This window comes from Suillus fuscotomentosus (genome assembly GCF_016647785.1).
Source record: "Suillus fuscotomentosus strain FC203 chromosome Unknown F5891scaffold_6, whole genome shotgun sequence".
Lineage (NCBI taxonomy): Eukaryota > Fungi > Basidiomycota > Agaricomycetes > Boletales > Suillaceae > Suillus > Suillus fuscotomentosus.
In genome coordinates, this window is record NW_024539518.1 from 83524 (window position 1) to 101894 (window position 18371).

General features: G+C 45.7%; 9 protein-coding genes and 1 non-coding gene across 10 annotated transcripts; 3 read left to right on the forward strand and 7 right to left on the reverse strand.

The window, feature by feature from the left end:
* Window positions 1–27: 27 nt before the first annotated feature.
* F5891DRAFT_942467 (SDHD, membrane anchor subunit of succinate dehydrogenase) lies at window positions 28–747 on the reverse strand (the record flags this gene model as incomplete). The annotated part of the gene is made up of 5 exons (XM_041374426.1): window positions 28–65; window positions 118–250; window positions 310–512; window positions 569–607; window positions 660–747. 5 exons carry the CDS (start codon window positions 745–747, stop codon window positions 28–30), a joined length of 501 nt encoding a protein of 166 aa, XP_041231180.1.
* Window positions 748–907: 160 nt separating this feature from the next.
* F5891DRAFT_t31 lies at window positions 908–992 on the reverse strand. The gene has a single exon. It is a non-coding gene; the product is annotated as a tRNA-Ile (tRNA).
* A 6-nt stretch (window positions 993–998) lies between these two features.
* On the reverse strand, window positions 999–2153 carry F5891DRAFT_618627 (P-loop containing nucleoside triphosphate hydrolase protein). Its single transcript, XM_041372475.1, has 5 exons — window positions 1881–2153; window positions 1753–1821; window positions 1671–1687; window positions 1334–1612; window positions 999–1274 (listed from the first exon to the last, which is right to left on the reverse strand). Exons 1-5 carry the CDS (start codon window positions 2006–2008, stop codon window positions 1075–1077), a joined length of 693 nt encoding a protein of 230 aa, XP_041231181.1. The 5' UTR covers window positions 2009–2153; the 3' UTR covers window positions 999–1074.
* On the reverse strand, window positions 1833–3683 carry F5891DRAFT_618797 (eukaryotic porin-domain-containing protein). The gene is made up of 5 exons (XM_041372476.1): window positions 3376–3683; window positions 3164–3321; window positions 3013–3108; window positions 2437–2958; window positions 1833–2382 (listed from the first exon to the last, which is right to left on the reverse strand). Exons 1-5 carry the CDS (start codon window positions 3572–3574, stop codon window positions 2299–2301), a joined length of 1059 nt encoding a protein of 352 aa, XP_041231182.1. The 5' UTR covers window positions 3575–3683; the 3' UTR covers window positions 1833–2298.
* A 917-nt stretch (window positions 3684–4600) lies between these two features.
* F5891DRAFT_1248670 (glycosyltransferase family 15 protein) lies at window positions 4601–6992 on the forward strand (the record flags this gene model as incomplete). The annotated part of the gene is made up of 13 exons (XM_041369859.1): window positions 4601–4660; window positions 4712–5082; window positions 5137–5339; window positions 5419–5533; window positions 5586–5663; window positions 5707–5732; window positions 5786–5827; window positions 5879–5971; window positions 6022–6122; window positions 6175–6266; window positions 6340–6391; window positions 6545–6565; window positions 6639–6992. 13 exons carry the CDS (start codon window positions 4601–4603, stop codon window positions 6744–6746), a joined length of 1362 nt encoding a protein of 453 aa, XP_041231183.1. The 3' UTR covers window positions 6747–6992.
* Window positions 6703–8861, forward strand: F5891DRAFT_1005533 (glycosyltransferase family 15 protein). Its single transcript, XM_041360395.1, has 12 exons — window positions 6703–6985; window positions 7036–7355; window positions 7405–7544; window positions 7595–7604; window positions 7652–7682; window positions 7731–7783; window positions 7846–7919; window positions 7969–8031; window positions 8080–8172; window positions 8226–8326; window positions 8375–8543; window positions 8595–8861. Exons 1-12 carry the CDS (start codon window positions 6941–6943, stop codon window positions 8642–8644), a joined length of 1149 nt encoding a protein of 382 aa, XP_041231184.1. The 5' UTR covers window positions 6703–6940; the 3' UTR covers window positions 8645–8861.
* Window positions 8862–10214: 1353 nt separating this feature from the next.
* On the forward strand, window positions 10215–10558 carry F5891DRAFT_1005536 (uncharacterized protein). The gene has a single exon (XM_041360396.1). The coding sequence runs from the start codon at window positions 10256–10258 to the stop codon at window positions 10502–10504; it is 249 nt and encodes an 82-aa protein (XP_041231185.1). The 5' UTR covers window positions 10215–10255; the 3' UTR covers window positions 10505–10558.
* A 2418-nt stretch (window positions 10559–12976) lies between these two features.
* Window positions 12977–13798, reverse strand: F5891DRAFT_975803 (uncharacterized protein; the record flags this gene model as incomplete). The annotated part of the gene is made up of 2 exons (XM_041376565.1): window positions 12977–13649; window positions 13710–13798. The coding sequence occupies 2 exons, from the start codon at window positions 13796–13798 to the stop codon at window positions 12977–12979; spliced, it is 762 nt and encodes a 253-aa protein (XP_041231186.1).
* Window positions 13799–14199: 401 nt separating this feature from the next.
* On the reverse strand, window positions 14200–15421 carry F5891DRAFT_1182676 (uncharacterized protein; the record flags this gene model as incomplete). Its single annotated transcript, XM_041366200.1, has 4 exons — window positions 14200–14313; window positions 14365–14415; window positions 14471–14665; window positions 14900–15421. The coding sequence occupies 4 exons, from the start codon at window positions 15419–15421 to the stop codon at window positions 14200–14202; spliced, it is 882 nt and encodes a 293-aa protein (XP_041231187.1).
* A 958-nt stretch (window positions 15422–16379) lies between these two features.
* F5891DRAFT_1182677 (uncharacterized protein) lies at window positions 16380–17250 on the reverse strand (the record flags this gene model as incomplete). The annotated part of the gene is made up of 2 exons (XM_041366201.1): window positions 16380–16949; window positions 17005–17250. The coding sequence occupies 2 exons, from the start codon at window positions 17248–17250 to the stop codon at window positions 16380–16382; spliced, it is 816 nt and encodes a 271-aa protein (XP_041231188.1).
* Window positions 17251–18371: the final 1121 nt, after the last annotated feature.

Consider the following 18371-nt stretch of genomic DNA (forward strand, 5'->3'; position numbering starts at 1 on the left):
GTCTCTCGATATAACCTGCATATAATCTCACGCTGTCCAGACCTTCGCAATCAACTCCGTCAAACCTATAGAAATCTGAGTCAGACGAGGAACAATGACAAGTGATATTTATCACACCAATATCATTTGTATTGAACTGATAAACGCCGACAAGCACACCAACCGTCGCGGTTCTCAGTGTCCAGGTCAGGATAGGGCCAATGATAGGGAATTTGCGTTTGTGCACGTAGTCCACAACCATTGAGTCGAACTAGCATAGGGAAGGTGACGTCAAAACCTCGCGGAATACCAACTCTATCGCTGACGCACCCCGATATGAGAGTGCATCACTAAGCTGAGGCCAAGCAATCCGTCGAGGACTGGGTAAGATGACCCGGAGGTCACAAAAGCTGCTGCGGTCATGGGAACGAGGGAGGCCGCAAGAAGTCGCTCGAATGCCCAGTGATACGAGCCATGCACCTTTGATGGGTGAGGGAACTCGACAGGGTCGTTGACTGTGCCCTTAATGATAGCTGTTGAGTGTATGTAAGCTCGTCAGGTATCACAGAGAAGGGTTCGTTGAACATACGTCCACCTGGAACATATTGAGCAGTCGAACTTGCTCTCACTGTGAAATGTAACATAAGTGGATGAGGAGACAAGGTTCAAAATGTCCTTACCTTGCAATGCAGATCGCAAGACATTACGTCCAGTCGCGGAGGCAAAGGTTCTAGGCAGCGTTGAGCGAAGGAGCATAGACGAAGCCATTATTGTCGGTGGCGTCAACGATGCTAGAGAAAGGAAAGAAAAACGTGGGCGGGCCGGGGCGTGGAGGAGTGTGGATAAAGCCGGCAGGCTGTCAGCGGGATGATTGAGAAGAAAGCGCGAATTCCCATATATGGAAGCCAAACAAGCGAAATGAAAAAACTAGTCCCACCGAGGATTGAACTCGGGACCCTTGCATGGAATGTAACCTCATAAGTACAACGCTCTGACCACTGAGCTATGGGACTATCGAGGAGTGATGGCGCATTGTTTGTTATTATGTAAAGCATCGGATATCCGGTTCAAGTCCTGTTGAAAACATCACAATATCTACGGTTCAGGCATAAGTGGCTCTTCCTCACAACCAGAGGTTGAGATCCGAAGGAATCTGGTTCCTACTCTTCTTGCTTGCTCCTCAGAATGGGTGATCCAGACTATCGCTTTCAATCCGTTTTGTGGGGATCTGAGAGCATTCAGGATGAAGTCTTCCACAAGCTTAGTCGAGTGATGATCGAGAGCTGATGTTGGTTCTGGAGAAATACAAGGCAAGTCATAATACAGACGATATGCAATATGAATCGAGTCTTACCGTCCAGTAGAAGGACTTCAGCGGTGTTCAGCCCCACTGCAGCGGCCAACGCTATCCTTTGCGCCTCGCCACCACTCAAGCTAGTCCAATTCCTGTCCCATAGTTCATGATCAACACCCCACCCCTTGGAGATATCCATAGCATTGGCGAGATCAGATTCCGAGGTCAATTTACGGGACTGGAAGGATGTGACCATTGCCATGAAATCGCGCGGCGTGCCTGGCAGTAAAGCGGGTCTCTGGGGCACGTAGAATACCCGTGTTCTAAACACAGGCACACCTGTAATTACGGGACATCTTCATGAGCTTCGTGTGCGAGTGACAGATGTCATGCATACCATGTGTCTTAGCTGTCCTGGAGGTAGTGAACATCGCGTGTCAGACATGAGAGGAATCGACTTGAAGGTGTGAGGAGCGTACCCTCCTCTGTATAAGATCTCCCCATCATAAACGTTCAAATGGGCGATGCACTTTAAAAGGGTGGTTTTCCTGAATATGCATAGGTTGAGCCTCCAAACAATGTACCACAGGGAGAGAAGTCAATGCACCCTGCACCACTCTTGCCTTGTAAAACGATGATATCTCTCTCATTGACATCGAAGTTCAATTGAGAGAAAATGACTTGCTTTTTGTCCTTCTTGCAGGCGACGTTGCAGACTTCAATCAACTTTGCCATGGTGAGTTTCAGTGTCCACTGAGTCCGCTCAGCTGTGTTGTAACTTGTTGGTTTCCCACAGGGAAGGCGGTCGCTACCTTGGTACCACTAAGTAGCACACCATATTTTTGTGCGCATTCAGATTGGTGCACTCTATAAGTGCTACGTAGTGTACTTTCGTCAAACCAGATGTTCTGCAAAGGTGGGGGTGCTGCTGGGCTAGCTGACAACCACACTGGTACTGCAGAGATCCTGAGAAGAGATGTATGCCAATAATAGAGTCCGAAAGTACGTGTCTAAGTGTAATTAATTCAATGTTGAGGGGGCATACCCATCTCCTCCGGGGTCAAAGTAGAGCTCTCAATCATCACACCGACACCAACCTTGGCAGAGTTCTGAATTTGCATAACATCAGTTTGGACAACATCGCAGTGAAGCGGGACACTTGCCTTGAAGTGATCAATCTCACCCGCCACAAGGAACGCAAAGGTTGGAGCAAAGCGTTGTTCAAGCAGAGCAGAAACTTTGCCCGTTGAGTCCAACTGTGCTCTGAAGGTCGACATCCGGAGGTCGTATTTTGCACCGAGAGTTGCAATAGCATCTCTTCGTTGAGGAGAGGCCATAAGCTGAAGATCTGCTGCGACCTCCACTTTCTCGTGGAGCTTCTGCCAGTATGTAGCCTGTAGAATACCGGATGGTTGAACTTGTGCAGTTGCAATCCAATTCTTGTCATCACTGGTGATCTTGGCTAGATATGACGTCGTGAAGTCGGACATATCAGGAGTTGGCCGTTGGTAAAGTGTCTCCACGCCTAACGCAAGGTTTTTTGTCACAGACTGGAAGTAACTTCCGATGTATATGCCAGTGAGATCTGCGGGCCACGGATTGACAGCTTTCGCGTTCAAGGAGTAATCTTGACCCTGGTAATCGTGCTCCAGTTGGATCATGCTATGGCCAGCTTGTGATGAAATCTATCGATGAGGATGTGAGACGGAATGCGTGTGACGGTGCGATAGAAAACAAACCTGCGTCTGAATCTTCGTGATGGAGTTTTCAGCCCACCCTTGATTCATCCGTGCGCTCACATTACCCTCATGGTCAACGCTGCCTTGGAGGAACATCTGCACGGAAAGAATCAGACAGAGTAACAAAGGCGCGCAAGACAAACTGGCTAACATCATTGTTGGCGAAGACAGCACCAAAGTTATATGATGGCGTTGAGACTTGCGACCCGAGAATGAAAGAGTGTGTGACTTGAAATGCCGGGTTCATTGACAAACTCTTCGTGAGATCAGCCCTAGCACCATCGAACATAAAGTTCGTCAGATGAGTCGCTACAAAATGTCAGGAATGGCTGGAAGACCAAAGGACAGAGGGAAAACGCGTACACTTGACTTCCTTCTGCAAATTCTCGACTGTGCCCGGGTTCGGGAGATCAAATGACTTCCGCCATTGTGAAAAGCGGCTGAAAGCGCTGGTCAGAGGAGAAAGGGCAGACGTGTAGGATGACTTTGGTGCCTGCGGTACGGACGACGGCGATGGGTCCGTAGAGGCATCTTTTGCAGGGGGAAATGTGGGAGACGCCATAGAACAACGCAACACGTCTACAAACCGAAGTGACGAAAGCTTCAAAAAAACTAAGCGGAACAAACACTGACAAACTCGGTCTTAGCGTTATTCTCCAGCTTGAACTGGCTTGCGTATCATTCTATTAGTTCTTTGACGTTTCTTCTACATGAGCAAGCTGCATTGCAAGGATCGTTAAATGCTACTATTCTGAATTCCAAAAGTTTACTGAGGCGATAGCAGTGTGTCTGTGCAACTAGTTCAGTCTTGTCGCGATGCTAGGCTAGGTGAGGTCCATCCATTATGATATTGCGGTGCAGGCTGTCACTCTAGTCTAGTACTGCTAGGTGCACAGGCTCTTTGCAGTACCGTCAACAGTTAGCACAACATATACTCACGCTATCTTTATAGCGCGTCTAAAGTCATAATCGGCGGACCTCTCAACGGAATTTTGATGTTTGACCCGTGGTGGCCACAGAGGACTGTTATTGGATTAGACGGTACCATGTGAGTCACGAGCCCGCGGCTAATCTCCGGGCTCAGGTTGAGCTTGATGGCTGTTGCCGCGCATTATTATTTTACCGTCACAGGGTGCGGCGCCAGCCAACATGTTTGCGCTGACCGGCCTGTCCAGCATGTCATGACATGAGTTAGTAGCCTGACCGCGTGCACCAGTACTTTATATAGAAGCTCGTGGGTGATACATGCCGAGAAGCTAGTGCTTGAGTAAGGTGTTTGCATACTTTGTCGAGGCGCCACATCATCCACTAACGTCCAACTACATCAGACCTCACTAATCGTTAAGGCAATACCGTGGAAACACTAGTAACACCGGCCGCATGTCCTTAATTTCACATCTGTTGTTAGGTTTCGATACCGCTGCTGCGCAGTTCCGCGTAACTGCGTGATACTTCATTTCTAAATTGTATCAGTACTCGTTCCTTTCCCTCGCTTCGTATTGTTATAATACTTAAGTGCTTCCCCATCTCAGCTTTTTCGTCCCCAGGTCAACTCTCTGACTGGCATCAGGGCGCCCTATTCTCAAACATGGCTCTCCCGTTAACTGCGGCACATCGTAGATCTATCGTCATTGCAGTCACAGCTGTGGTACGTCAAACACATCGCGTTTTGCTACCTCATATTCAGCTTCACATATAGCTGATTGTGTGTTATTTCATGGCTATTGGTCGTGAAGACCATTCCGCGTCTTTCAGAACTTTGTCTACTCAATTGTCGACATCCAAGGACTCTGAAACTGTGGCGGGTTTGGATGTCAAACAAACAAGCGAGACACCATCGGAGTTGTCTTCTTCATTAAAGAGCAAGCCATCACCCACCCTTGGAAATCCAATTCCACAAGTCTCTCACCCTCCCCACAGAGCCAACGCTACCTTGGTAATGTTGGCTCGTAATTCCGATCTCAATGGCGTGATATCAAGTGTAGAACAGCTAGAGGCCAAGTTTAATCGCAAGTTTAATTATCCCTGGGTGTTTTTGAACGACGAGCCCTTCTCCACCGACTTCAAAAGGTATACCATCTCACTACCTAGCCTGAGCGCAATTGGTTTCTCATGCTTTGTCAGGCGTGTCAGTGTCTTAACCGACGCAGACGTTTCTTTTGGGTTGGTCCCTCACGAGCAGTGGGTCCAGCCGGACTGGATAGATGAAGGACGAGCTCAGGAGGGACGTAATAAACTTGTACGACAAGGTGTAATTTATGGCGGCAAGTTCATCATTCCTCAGCCATTTTTTGTTATCTTACCATTAAAACCACAGGAAGTGTTTCGTACGTATCCTCGAAACCCATTCGAATACCATCTCATCCTCAGTCGTTAGTTATCGCAATATGTGCCGGTTTAATTCAGGGGTGAGCGCACAGCATCGCGGGTTTAGGAAGGATGTTTCGTTGGCTGATCTCTCTCTACAGTTCTTTTTCCGCCATGAACTCTTAACGCCATATAAATGGTACTGGAGAGTAGAGTCAGTCAGTCGTTCACCATATAGATGAATTAGGTTCTGACCCATTCTGTAGGCCCGATGTTAGATACTACTGTGACCTGGATTATGACCCCTTTCTATTCCTGGAGGATCATGACAAAATTTATGGCAAGTTATTCTCATTATAGTTGCTTGGGCTACTAAATTTATGCAAGGACAGGCTTCACGATATCTATGCCAGGTAAATTCTCATCTCTGCTCAGTTAATTATAGCGTGAATCGCGCTCTTAACAGAATGGGAACCAACTATACCCTCGTTATGGTCCACGGTGAAAAGTAAGCACCGATAATCACGCACGATAGCTTGAGAGTGAATCAATTTGGCAGACTTCGTCGCGGAATATCCTCAATATGTGTCACCAGACAACTCAATGGATTTTCTATCTGACAATGCGGGCGATTCTTACAACATGTGTCACTGTAAGAGTCATTCGATCTCATGCTTCAAAATGGTCATTGACCCCACTCAGTTTGGTCAAACTTCGAGATCGCAGATATGGATTTCTGGAGGGGCGAAGCCTACACGAAATTTTTCGAGTACCTTGAGAACACAGGAGGCTTCTACTATGAGGTAAGTTGCAAGTTCTTCCTTTCTTTTCGTACTCGTTGAATGCCATACACAGAGATGGGGAGACGCACCTGTTCATAGCATCGCCGCAGCCTTATTTACGCGCAAGGATCAAATACATTTCTTTAAGGATATAGGCAAGCCAAGGTCATGTTATTTCATATTCATAACTGATCCTTTCGCAGGTTATAAACACGCTGAATTCGCTCATTGTCCGCAGGGTAAACAGTGGCGGGAAGGACATTGTTCGTGTGATCCAAACGATAACTTCGGTGCGATAATACTCCATGATTTCTCCTGGTGAGACTAACGATGTCACAGATTTTGCCCAAAATTCGTGCCTCAGGCATTTTATGCGGTTGCACGATTAGATTGATTGAATGTACTAGTAGACGTACGACTTTATATGTGTATTTCTACCATAGGCCACTGTAGACTACTACAGGGTAAACTAATCTAAGTCGTTTGATCCTAGTAATAATGCATATTTTCATGACCATGACTACATATATTAATCAGGCACGGTCACAGGGACGATATGTAGCGATGCGTGCTGACTGGACCAAAACATCGAGAGAGGACTCGGAGATGAAGGAAACAGACCACGTGGAGCAGGAAGAACTTTGAAACCGGACCACGCCGCAGTCCATTATAGGCCAGGCGTTTTCAGTTGGCTGTTTTAGGTGGCGTGGCTCAATCCTTCCACCGCGACCAACAGCAGTCCTATATCCTCTTCATTTTTTTCTTGCATTTACCATCCAGTTACCTTTCTCTCGATTTGCGCTAATAAAGGTCCCAAAGGGACGAGCACCTCTGGAAAGATGATGACCCCGATGCGTTACATCTTGCTTGTCTTGGGTGTTATTGTACGTGTTCATGCCAACTTGACAATCCGGCTGATTTAACAATCAAATAGATCTCAATTCACTACATTCTGAGCTTTACGCATGAAGAGTACGGAAAGGCGACATCCATCTCAAATATAGCAGAGCAATGGACTGGTCCGAAGTCAAACCCTCCCTACAAAACACCCCTGCCCGACGAGTACTACAAGCCTGATTCACCCATGCACTTACAAGACCGCAAAGCGAACGCCTCATTCGTCATGCTTGTACGGAACTCCGACCTTTCAGGAATCATGAGCAGTATGAAGCAAATCGAGGATAGGTTCAACAGGAAATTCCAGTATCCTTATGTGTTCCTTAACGACGAGCCCTTTACGCAGAACTTTAAGGAGTGCGTCTTTTTGCGCTTGTAATCTTGAAGCTGTTGACGGGCCATAAAGCCACATACAGGCCTTAACCAATACTACAGTCGAATTCGGTGTCATCCCGTCCGACCATTGGCATCAACCATCTTGGGTTGATGAAGATCGAGCCAGCAAATCTCGCGACGACATGGTTAGGAATAATGTGATTTATGGAGGTACGTTATTTTACAGTTTCAAGCGTACATGTAGTCCAACTATTTTCTAGGCAGCGTTCCGTGCGTATGCTAAACTATCGTCGCTGCATCTGACTGACTTTTCCTAGATACCGGAATATGTGTCGTTTTAACTCTGGTGTACGTGATCATAATGCGTCCTGTCGAGGTTGCCTGACCAGTCATTAGTTCTTCTATCGACATGAGCTCCTACAGAAATACCGATACTATTGGAGAGTCGAGTGAGTAGACGCAACCAAAGGAGATGCGATGTAGCTTGGCTTACTTTACCTTCCCCAATCAGGCCAGACATCAAGCTCTTCTGCGACGTGGATTATGATCCCTTTCTCGTGATGCAAGACCAAAATAAGGTGTATGGTAAATCAAACGATGCTTTCAATTATATGCTAGTCTCAAACATCAACAGGCTTCACCATATCACTATACGAATACCAAGCTACTATCCCAACACTATGGAACGTTGTAAAGTGTAAGCGTATTCGGTATTCACTATGATTTCAATCTCACCTTCCCCTAGCTTTTATTAATGCTAATCCTGATTTCGTGGCTCCCGGAAATGCGATGGAATTTCTATCTGATGATGGAGGAGAGTCCTACAATCTGTGCCACTGTAGGTTATTGCGTATCACAACGTTCCTCATGCTAACACAATCACGTGGTTAGTCTGGAGCAACTTTGAGATCGCAGATCTTGATTTCTGGCGAGACGAGGCATATTCCAAATTCTTCGAATACCTTGATGAGCAGGGTGGATTCTACTATGAGGTGAGTCTTGTGTTTGCACGCTTTGGGACATAGTTTCATTTGGAATAGCGTTGGGGAGATGCACCAGTTCATAGCATCGGAGCTGCACTGTTCGCAAAGAAGGAACAAATCCACTTCTTCAATGACATCGGGTATCGACACGAACCCTTCCAGCATTGTCCACAGGGAGATGTACACGCAAAAGGAAAGTGTTGGTGCGACCCTGGTCAGAATTTCGGTAAGTATTTCCATACAAATGTTGGACTACCACTGAAGATCATTTCTTTAGACTACGAGTGGTATTCATGCCTGAACCGGTACGATAAGATGTTCTCGTAGACCGAAACATCGGTGTTGTCATAGCGCATGTTCTTAGCAGTGGGCGATGTGTTCCTATGTCACTAGATACCGCACTCCACGATCTGTCTACCTCCGAGAGGCGTATTCACGATGGACCGTATTGCACCTAGTCAGTGATGTTGTTTTGACCCACAGAATAGATTGGGAATATATTGGTACTGCGATTGCAATGCATCGACATGGCCCAGTAAACAAACACAAACAACGTCTTGCCAGGCTGACTGCTTACTAGAATACGAAGAACGGTTACCTTTATACCCAATGTTGAATATACCCCCAATCATGTCAGCTGGTGCTGGGAACGAGAACTCTGCTGGCAGCGGGCCACACGACGGAACGTCAGAGATAGAACTTGCTTCTGTTTCTTGCACCGAGGGCGAATCGGCGGCGATACCACTACCTGGTGTTTCTGACCAGCACACCGATGGCAGAGTGGCTGATGACCAGCACCCCGACAGTGGCCTCCATTTGCGCAGGGTGACACATGACCTGTTTCTCCATTGTACGTACCTAATTTGATGTGACACTTGGCCTGACTGATGCATGTCCTAGTTTTGTATGGGCTGAACTGGACAAGGTTTGAAGATATATGAGAAGCCATCAAAACAGAAGAAAAGTGGAAGACATGGATTGAAGACTTGCACAAGCCAGCATTTGCCTTTGGAGGGTTCAGCGCAATTTTCAGCTTTTTCCACCTCAATTCTACGACAGCGGTCCTTGATTACACCAATGAGATTTCGGCTAGTATCCTGGTGATGGCAGTGGCCCTAGCCACTTATGGTATGTTCCTTAATTAATTAATTTCTCAAATACTAATATTTAAATTTAGCTCTGGCTACATCTGCCTGTTGTTACTTGAGGTTGAGCTGGCTCACATGTCACAATATTCAGGTGAGTAAAATATAAACCAATGTTATGTAATCTCATTCTCTCAGGATTTATCAGTCTCAGACTAAATGGTTGGCCCTCTTCAGTACTATAGGAACATAGGGATCTGCATGGGTACGGGTACGGGTACGGGTCAGAGTCTTGAGTACCCATTACCCGTGCGGGTACTGCCGAGCGTGCTTACAAATATTTGTGTTCACACTTTCACCACCGCTTGACTCTCATCTCATGATAACCACCAATACCAGCACCTGATTCCCAGCCTTCAAGCTAACTCTTGTAGGGGTGTAGTGATTGGGTTGAGGCTCTAAGTGGCAAAGGTGTGTTTCTTGCTGCTCTCACTCTCTCGCTTGCTAATCTTTTGCTCATTGCTCTCAGTCGTTCGCTGCTTGTTCCAGGTGCGCATGTTTTTTTTTTTCTCGTTTACTAATATCTTTAACTTTACAGTGTGCTACTACCACCACTCGCGCCATACTACCACCACTCATGCCCTCATCCTACCCTCCATCTTGTTCTTCCTGTCTTGTCCCTCCTTCCACTCTTCTGGCGCTCTCCAGTGTCCTCTGCATACATCCAAGCCACGTCAGCATTTGCTGACGTGTGCCAGGCGTGTGCGCTAAGCACTGGTGGCTACTGGGATCAGGTGGGGGTGGGTACACCTGCCATGGGTACGCACCCGCACCCGTACCTGTACCTGTGTCTATGGGTACATACCCATGGCGGGTACGGGTACGGGTTGGCCTTGAGACACCCGTGGGTTTACCCGTGTGGATCCCTATAGGAACACCAACATTCCTAGCATACCTATCTGTTTCCTTGACCTCTGTGTCTCCCATCATCACTGTCTGGAGGCCCCATTCAGCTTTTCAAATCTTTGGTTGGCAACTAGGTTTTACTACTACTAGTGGGATCATCTTTATTTTATTCATTATTGAAAACCTCCTGTGGTAATTGTTCTTATCAACACATCATCTTTCTCAGTTTCATTCACATACTGCAGTCACTTTACCCTTGTATAGTACGTACAGCCAAGGTTGAAATATCCCTGTTCTACATGAGCCATCCCATGTGGGCCCATCAATGTATTGCCATGTTAAATACAGGTGGGCTAATGTCAAGTGTTTATCTAATACAAACAAGTGGGCCCATAGTATGTACTATGTAATGTAGTAGATAAGTGTAGACTTTTTTATTGACTTTGGTAGGTAGTGTATGAAGTATGTACCTGATATAAATAAGTGGGCCGAGTGGCTGCTGGTGCTTGTCATATCCTGCGTTTCTGGACCTGGACCTATCACACACATCATTTCTGGACATCCGGATCTGACCCACATCTAACTTCCGTGCCTTATCCCTTTGTACATTCCTACTCCAGTTAGACTATAAATCATTTTCCGTACCTCATTTCATTTCTGCCTTTATTTTCCTCCATTCTCATCTCCGGCTTCATTTACTATTTTCCGATAGACTAGTGTTTGACTTTTCTATACGCTCCATCCACAGCCTCACATAGCTTTGGACTGCGCATCTTGTTTCTCCAATAAGTCCTTAGTAGTATATAAACCCTGTAGAATCTTTGTACTTCCTCAGTTTGAATATTATCTTAGACTCTGCTCATTCCCTCCTCCATCCGACTTGAGTTCTCTCTTGTCGACCTCCACTTGTCTTAGGATTGACTCCTATAGACTTGTCACCTCCGTCTCTACCTCTGGTAGTCCTCTGCTGTTTCCTTTCTAGTTTGGACATTGTCCGGATTAGTCTTATCACTTGTTCCCGAACATCCGCCGGAATTCCCGCGCATCGGACATCGGACTCCGGACATCGCCCAACTGACCTCCGGACATCATCTGGTAACATTCGGACATTGTTCAACAGCCTTCAGGAATTAGGGGCACATACTTGGGTAAGGGGCGCAGCACACAAGCTGAAGCCAAGCCCTTCAGATTTGACCCTTGAGCACGTTCTTAACAGTGCTGATATATACAGATGGGCCGAAATTCCAAGTATATAGAAGGATTATGGACACAGGTCAGTCAACTGCTCGGTATTCACAAACCAGCTTCCACAATACACTTACTAGGAATACCTTGGTCAGAACACGCTCGGCCAAATAGTATGGATGACATGGTTGGGTGGTTGGTCAATAGGTAGATATTTATAGACCAGCTTCCATGTTATATTTGCCAGTACCACCTCGGTCATACATGACATATGAGTTGGTCGGTCAATAGGTTGAGAATAAACCTGCTGTCATCACATACTTGCCAGGACAACATTGGTCAAAACATTCTTGGTCAAATATGATGTACAAAGAGTGGGCAGTCAGATTGCAGCGTGACAAGGGCCACCGGGTGTAATCAACTGAGATGAGTGATGTCAATAGGCTGGAAGGTAACAAGTCTTAATAAGTCAAATTTGAACAAACTGAAGTATAGTACACTGTGCCAACTACAAACTGTATATTTGAAAAACACAGAGAAGACAATTAACATTATTCTAAGCTGTTATTTCAAAGACAATAGATGGAAAAATACAGCATTATCCTCAAAGGAATATGATTAATTTTTGCATCATGTCCTATGCACAGAACATCACTGAAACATGAATTACTTTTTTCAATGTTTTGACAGGAAAAATGAGAGGAAACTTCTATCTTCTCAATCAATATTTTTTGGATGTTTGGTGGAGGAAAACGGGAAAATGCCTGCAGTGATCTAAATTCTCCTGACAATCATCAGTCAAGGCAGTGATGATGCGCTTACGTAGATCTGTTGCAAAACTTGAGCGACAGGATACAATTGCAATTAGGTGGCAGAAATCTCACCATTCACATCTTTAGTGGCAGATCCCAGATCAGAGGATGATGCTGATGAGACATATTCCAGGGTCTGAAAATTGGCCTGAAGTGCTTCCACTGACAAGAAAGCTCTAGTCATGTTATTGAACTGAGTCTCACTTGAACTTGTGACATTTGGGGGTGCTGAATGCCTTTTGATAGGTGGAGGAGGTGGATTGAGTGACTGCCATGGAAGCCCAGGGCTTCGTGAGCGAGTATAACTGCAAAAAGGAAGTTTCCTGGAACCAACAAGTAGCCCTCCCTGCATGAGACAAGAGTCAGACATCGAACATGAGCTCATAGTTCAAGGCACTGTGAAGTGTTTACGCAGTGCTCTGCTCCCATGTAGACGACTCAGAGTTCCTAATGAGTGTATGTTTATGTAATGTGAGGTGATGTCATGTCAATGATCCAGTACGAGAATGATGATGATTCAATGATCTAGTGTTCTGACTTTCCTAATGTACTAGTTTAGGACGAGAACTTACTAACTGAACATTAACTTTCATGAGATAGATATTGTTACAAATATTGCTTCGTAAATTTAACATGAATATGGTGATACAATTATGTAGTGTCTCTCCCCCTCATTCATATTGCGCCAGGTCCCAACAAGGTTCGTGATCTACAGAATGACCCAAATCACTGAACACAGGATGAGTGAATGGGTCAGTCCTGCGATGGGCTGGATCTTGCGACATGACTGCTGGAGCTGGCTTAAAGAGTTTTCTCCAGACTTGGTGACTTTTTGGAGCATCGAGTCTACCATCTGAGAGATTGGAGAGGTGTGATTGGAACCACAACTCATTATCATTAGACCAGCACCCTGTCCACCCAGTAGATGCATCCCAAAGATCATAGGGGGGCCAGCACATTTCAGATCCTCGGAGACTGCAGCCAACAAGAATGCCTTTGTCCACTGGTGTTACCATATCATCACACAAACCATTTGACATGTCCCCGCTTGCCCAGTTAGTAGCATCTGAGGAGGGCCCTGCAATAGCATGTTCAATGAGGTCAGCTGGACCGAACTGAAGAGCTAAACACCATAGGATTCCACCAAGTGACAAAAAGCGACGAGCATATGGTCTGCCGAGCAATTCTTTGACATTCTTTTTGTAGTTGACCCAGTAATCAGGGTCCCAGAGATCTAAGCCTGTATACTCATGACGAGTGGCTAGGTAGGGCAGTTGATCAATGAGCAGGTGGGGAGCTATAGCAGTTCCCAATGGCGAGAGAACACGGTAGGATGCTCTGGATCTGAGCAGGATTGGAATGGAATCCATAGGGCCAGCTCAAGGATTGACAAACATCGCGTACGTGATGCGCATGGCTGTTCTAAATGTCGTGATTAATTTTCCCGTATGCTGGGTCACGATGATAGTGGGGAAATTGATACCAGGCAACATGACTGGTGGCCTGCTGAATTTCAATTCTATTGCCCTGTAAGCCTCATTAGTGAGTTATCATTGATCATCGAAGGCATTAAACTTGCAGTTGAGACAACACTTGGGGCACTGGTACGGGTGGAGAAGTCATGACACTGTGTATCTTGTCTAGTGAGGTAGTTTCAAGCAATTTAGTTTGCTCTATTGTGGATGGCAGGAACATGACAGCATCCAGGGAAGCCGCTGACTCGTTTGTTGGTCATTCGCATGGGGTGAGTTGCCAGTTGTCCAAAACTGTTGAGCAGTGCCTTTTGTTTTCCCTCGTCTTTGAGGGAGAATTGACTGTGGATATGGTATGCTTTTTGAAGAGACCGTTCTCTTGGAGCACTCCTCGTTTGTTGTGGGGGGGAGATTCTGTCTCTTTATCGGGCATCCACATAGAAAAAGGCACTGCTGGGGGGGCAAGCAAGGTGCAGACACATCTTCTCGTAGCTGGGATGCCACAGGGGAACAGGAGGTAATAGTAATATCTTCTTCTAGGAGGATTAGTGACTCAGGTCACAGAGACTCGGCTTGTGGAAACTCACATTGCGGCACTCGATCATGAGGTTCTTGTTGAATTGTTGCAGTAATAATGCCTTTCAAATCTGACAGGAAAGTATCCACAGTGTCCAACTCACTCTGAGAGAGCACCGTAGTAGCAACACCTAGCATCACTCCCGACAGCGACATCTCCTGGACTCCAAGCTCCGTCGGTTCCCATTCATCGTCAGAAGAATAGTCAGATAATGTGTCTACATCAATAACTGTGGGACTGTCAGGATCAGGGTCGGAGTGTTGTATGTCCTCCACATCAATTGTCAGACCATCATCAGCGTGTTGCATGTCCTGGAAGAGCAAATAGGAAAAACCCAAGGGTAATTTCTGACACATTGTCGGGCACCAATACGCCCAACATCTGAATTCTCTCCTAGAAATTGCGACCTTGTTCCTGCCGCTGCTGACTCGATAGAAAGTATGAACATTCGACAAGTCAAGGATGAAATGTTTCTCCTGGGTTATTACCTCTGAACGATTGTCATAATCACTAGCCTTGAGCGATCAAGGGTTGAAGGGGCCGACATCCATAGGAAACCACTGATAATGCAATGGGACTTTGTCCTCAACGAGCATAATCATCTCCGACAATTCGACCTCCTTTAGGTTTACTATGCATCCTTGATATGCACATTCCATGAGGCCAGTGTTGACTATCATATCCTTTAAGGTTGATAATCTCGCGCATGTTCTCCATGTGGGATCTCTTTTGACGTTAAAGGCTATGAAGCCGTACTGATCCAATACAAGACATCGGGCCTCTGCAACGTTTTTGGCTAATGCCACCTCTGTAGGGAAGCGATTGGCTAACCAACCTAGCGAGAAATTGGGGGGGATGGTGTACTTCGGCATGTAAGTGGAAAGAACAGCTTGCATCATTTTTCTGGAATTGTCACAGATACGAAAAATTACTTTGTGCGCATCCAAGGTTAAACCCCAACCAGCATGATCATTGAAGCCCCAGTCCGAGACCCAACCATGGGTGGGGAAGTCGTTATTAGAGATTACAGGAATAAGTGCAGTATGGGCGACCATGAGACCAATCATTGTCACTTGGAACTGGTCCTATCTTGGGGTCGTCGCCATTGATTACTACCCAGCAGTAATCTTGACCTGGCGCATTTCTGCTGATTACCTTCCAATGCCTCAAATTTTTGTTCATGAGCCACTGGAGAGAGGAAGGTTGTATGATGCACATCTTAAGCATGAGGATGTCCTAGCAAATAAAACCTGGGAATGTTGTTGTTCCAAGGTTCAGATGGTAGTACTGAAGATAAAAGATGAGAAGCCGGGAACATTGTCATTCCAAGATTCATATACTGGAAAGATTATTGCAACTGCTGCACGAATATAGCAGCTATGGGTCTGGGAACATCGTCATTCCAAGATCCAATGAGTACTAGGGAGAGGAAGAAGATAGAATTGCGGAGTTAAAATTCCAAGATCTATTTGACGGTGACACTTGTGGTCATGGACAATGTACGTAAGTATATGCATATTATGTAATTGATTGACACACCGTGTACACAATACATCTTGCACACATCCACAATTTGCTTCATAGCTTCAATAATATAATATCTCCACAAGTTTCATTGACCTTACCTCTTACATGATATCAAATCTCGCTCAAAAACTTCATTGATGACATTTTGCCTGAGCATATGTGTGTTTGTACTGTCCGTCTTAATTTTAGTTCTGGTAAAATTTATATTCTACTGTATTTGATATTCATCAGCTGCAGTGTGATTGCATACTGAATTATAATAATTGTATTGAATATTTTGAAGCTGTTCAACTATTAGAGGGATCTGGACACTGAGTCCGCCAGTTCAGTAATCACGTGTTCCCAGGTCAGCATGCCAAATATTATTAGTCAGATTTAAAGCCTGAGGCCAAGCTTGAATCTTGAAAAAAAGTGTGACAGCGTCATAGAATAGTATTTTAGATTCAGTACAGAATTACACATGCTAGAGTCAATATATGAACTCGTGGGGCCAAATATCTAAGTGCTTGTAATGTTGGAAGGCAAGTGTTTTGTATATTCGAAATCAGCCTCTCTTAAGAGGAACTCTTCGTCTCGGTCGTCATAAGAAATACGAGCACACTTTTTACCCTTTGCTTTTTGCCTCACCACAGCCCAATCATTCTTCATCTTCATCTTGTTGACCTGTCTGCAGAATAGTGATGCAGCCCCCCTCGACATTCTGACATCACTGACATAAAAATCGCAGTCAAAATTGACTGCACTAGCTAGATATGTGATGCCTTGGCAGTGCAAAGCGCCTAGATACTGATGGAAGTCCATTGCAGGAAAGAGAGCATCAATAATATCAAGGACATTGCAAATGGGGAGTTGCAGCTCATCATCTGACTCATCATCCATCTTGAGGTATATGTCATGTGGACATTTGATTCCAGCATGCAGCAATTGATTCTGATTGGCTGCCTCGCCCCTGAGATGGATGTAGTTGTGAACGGTTGGACTTGGCAAGGTGATTGGTTGAGCTGAAATGTTGGAGAGATGGCTGTTTTCACCACCTTGCTTGGCGCTGATAATCTTTGAAATAGATTTCTAGACAAGATCAGGTCAGAATTAATTTACCCCACCTTGATGTGAAACAACTCACAAGGTTTGATATCTCTATTTTCATGTGCTTCTCCTTCCTACCTGAGTAGCGCTTTGCTCTTGCCAATTGGAATGCATTTTTGAGGTCAAAAGATGTCTTCAAACGAGCTGGTGGATCTGAACAGCGGTCGGTTGACAGTCGCCAACCAAGTTCACTGTCCTCTGGTGAGATATCCATGTAAGCATGGATGCAGTCAAACACACTGGAGGGAAGGGTATTTTTGGCAAACCCCACATCAACATACATGGTTGCAATGTCAGGATCAGTTGTATGCTGGGTTCTTGTCTGGCCCCAAGCAAATATGCAGTAGTTTGTACTCGACTATGTTGTGCCAGGTTGGAAATGGCTTCAATGGCATCATTGAGGCTTTGGCAAGACAGTATTTCCTGGTCCAGGGAGTTTGTAGGAGAGAGCAACCCAGACATCATCATGGAACATTATTGATCCCCCATGAGATGTTTCCTTCTATACCATTGTATCACATAGTAATGATGCAAGTCCAGTACAAGATCAGCTCCACTTGGTAGATCTGAAGAGTGATGTAAGATTACACACATTGCCAGGATTACGGTGTAGAAACAACAATACAATGAGGAACAAAAGAAGCTCCTGACTGTATCTGTAAAAGTTGTAAGGTCGCGCGCTGCCTAGTCTGCGTTACTTGAGAAGCAAGTGCGTTCGACCCTATAGGGGAAGTGAGTGCAGCAAGGATCTAGAAGTGTGCGCTTAAGCGAAGCGCGAGAAAGCGCAGGAGCGCGCAAGGTACAAAGGCGCGGGAATGCGCGCGCGTATTAGCGCGAAGCGTGGGAAAGTGCGCGCGCGTATGCGGAAATGAGAAACTAAGCTTAAGTAGTGATATAAAGCAAGATAAGAGATATAAGAGTGCAAAATGTAAAGGAATAGCTTTCTACTATATTCTGCTAAGTAGTAAGTGGGTAGTAACTAGTAAGTGAAAAGTAGGAAAAGTAGGTCCAGTGTAGTATGTACTGCTAGCGCTTATATAGCACGCCTAAGCGCGCTCATGCGGAGCCGAAGCGCTACCGAGTAGGTATGTAAAAATATATATGAGTGAGAAACTATGATAAAAATAAAGGTGGAACTATGCTAATAAAGGAAATGGAAATATACATACTAGGGAGCTTGGTGGACAGTGGATGGATGCATCTGGATGGCTGGCGCTATAGGGCGCGCAAGCGCGGGAACGCGCGCGCGCGTATACATCGTGAAGCGCGGGAATGGTGCGCGCATGGCGCGCGTTGCGTGGGAAAGCTGCGCCTCATATAGAGATAGCTGCGGGTAGCGCACAGAGTAATGCTATGAGTTCGTGCTGTATACTCCTTGGTGAAAACTACCATATCATGCCATGA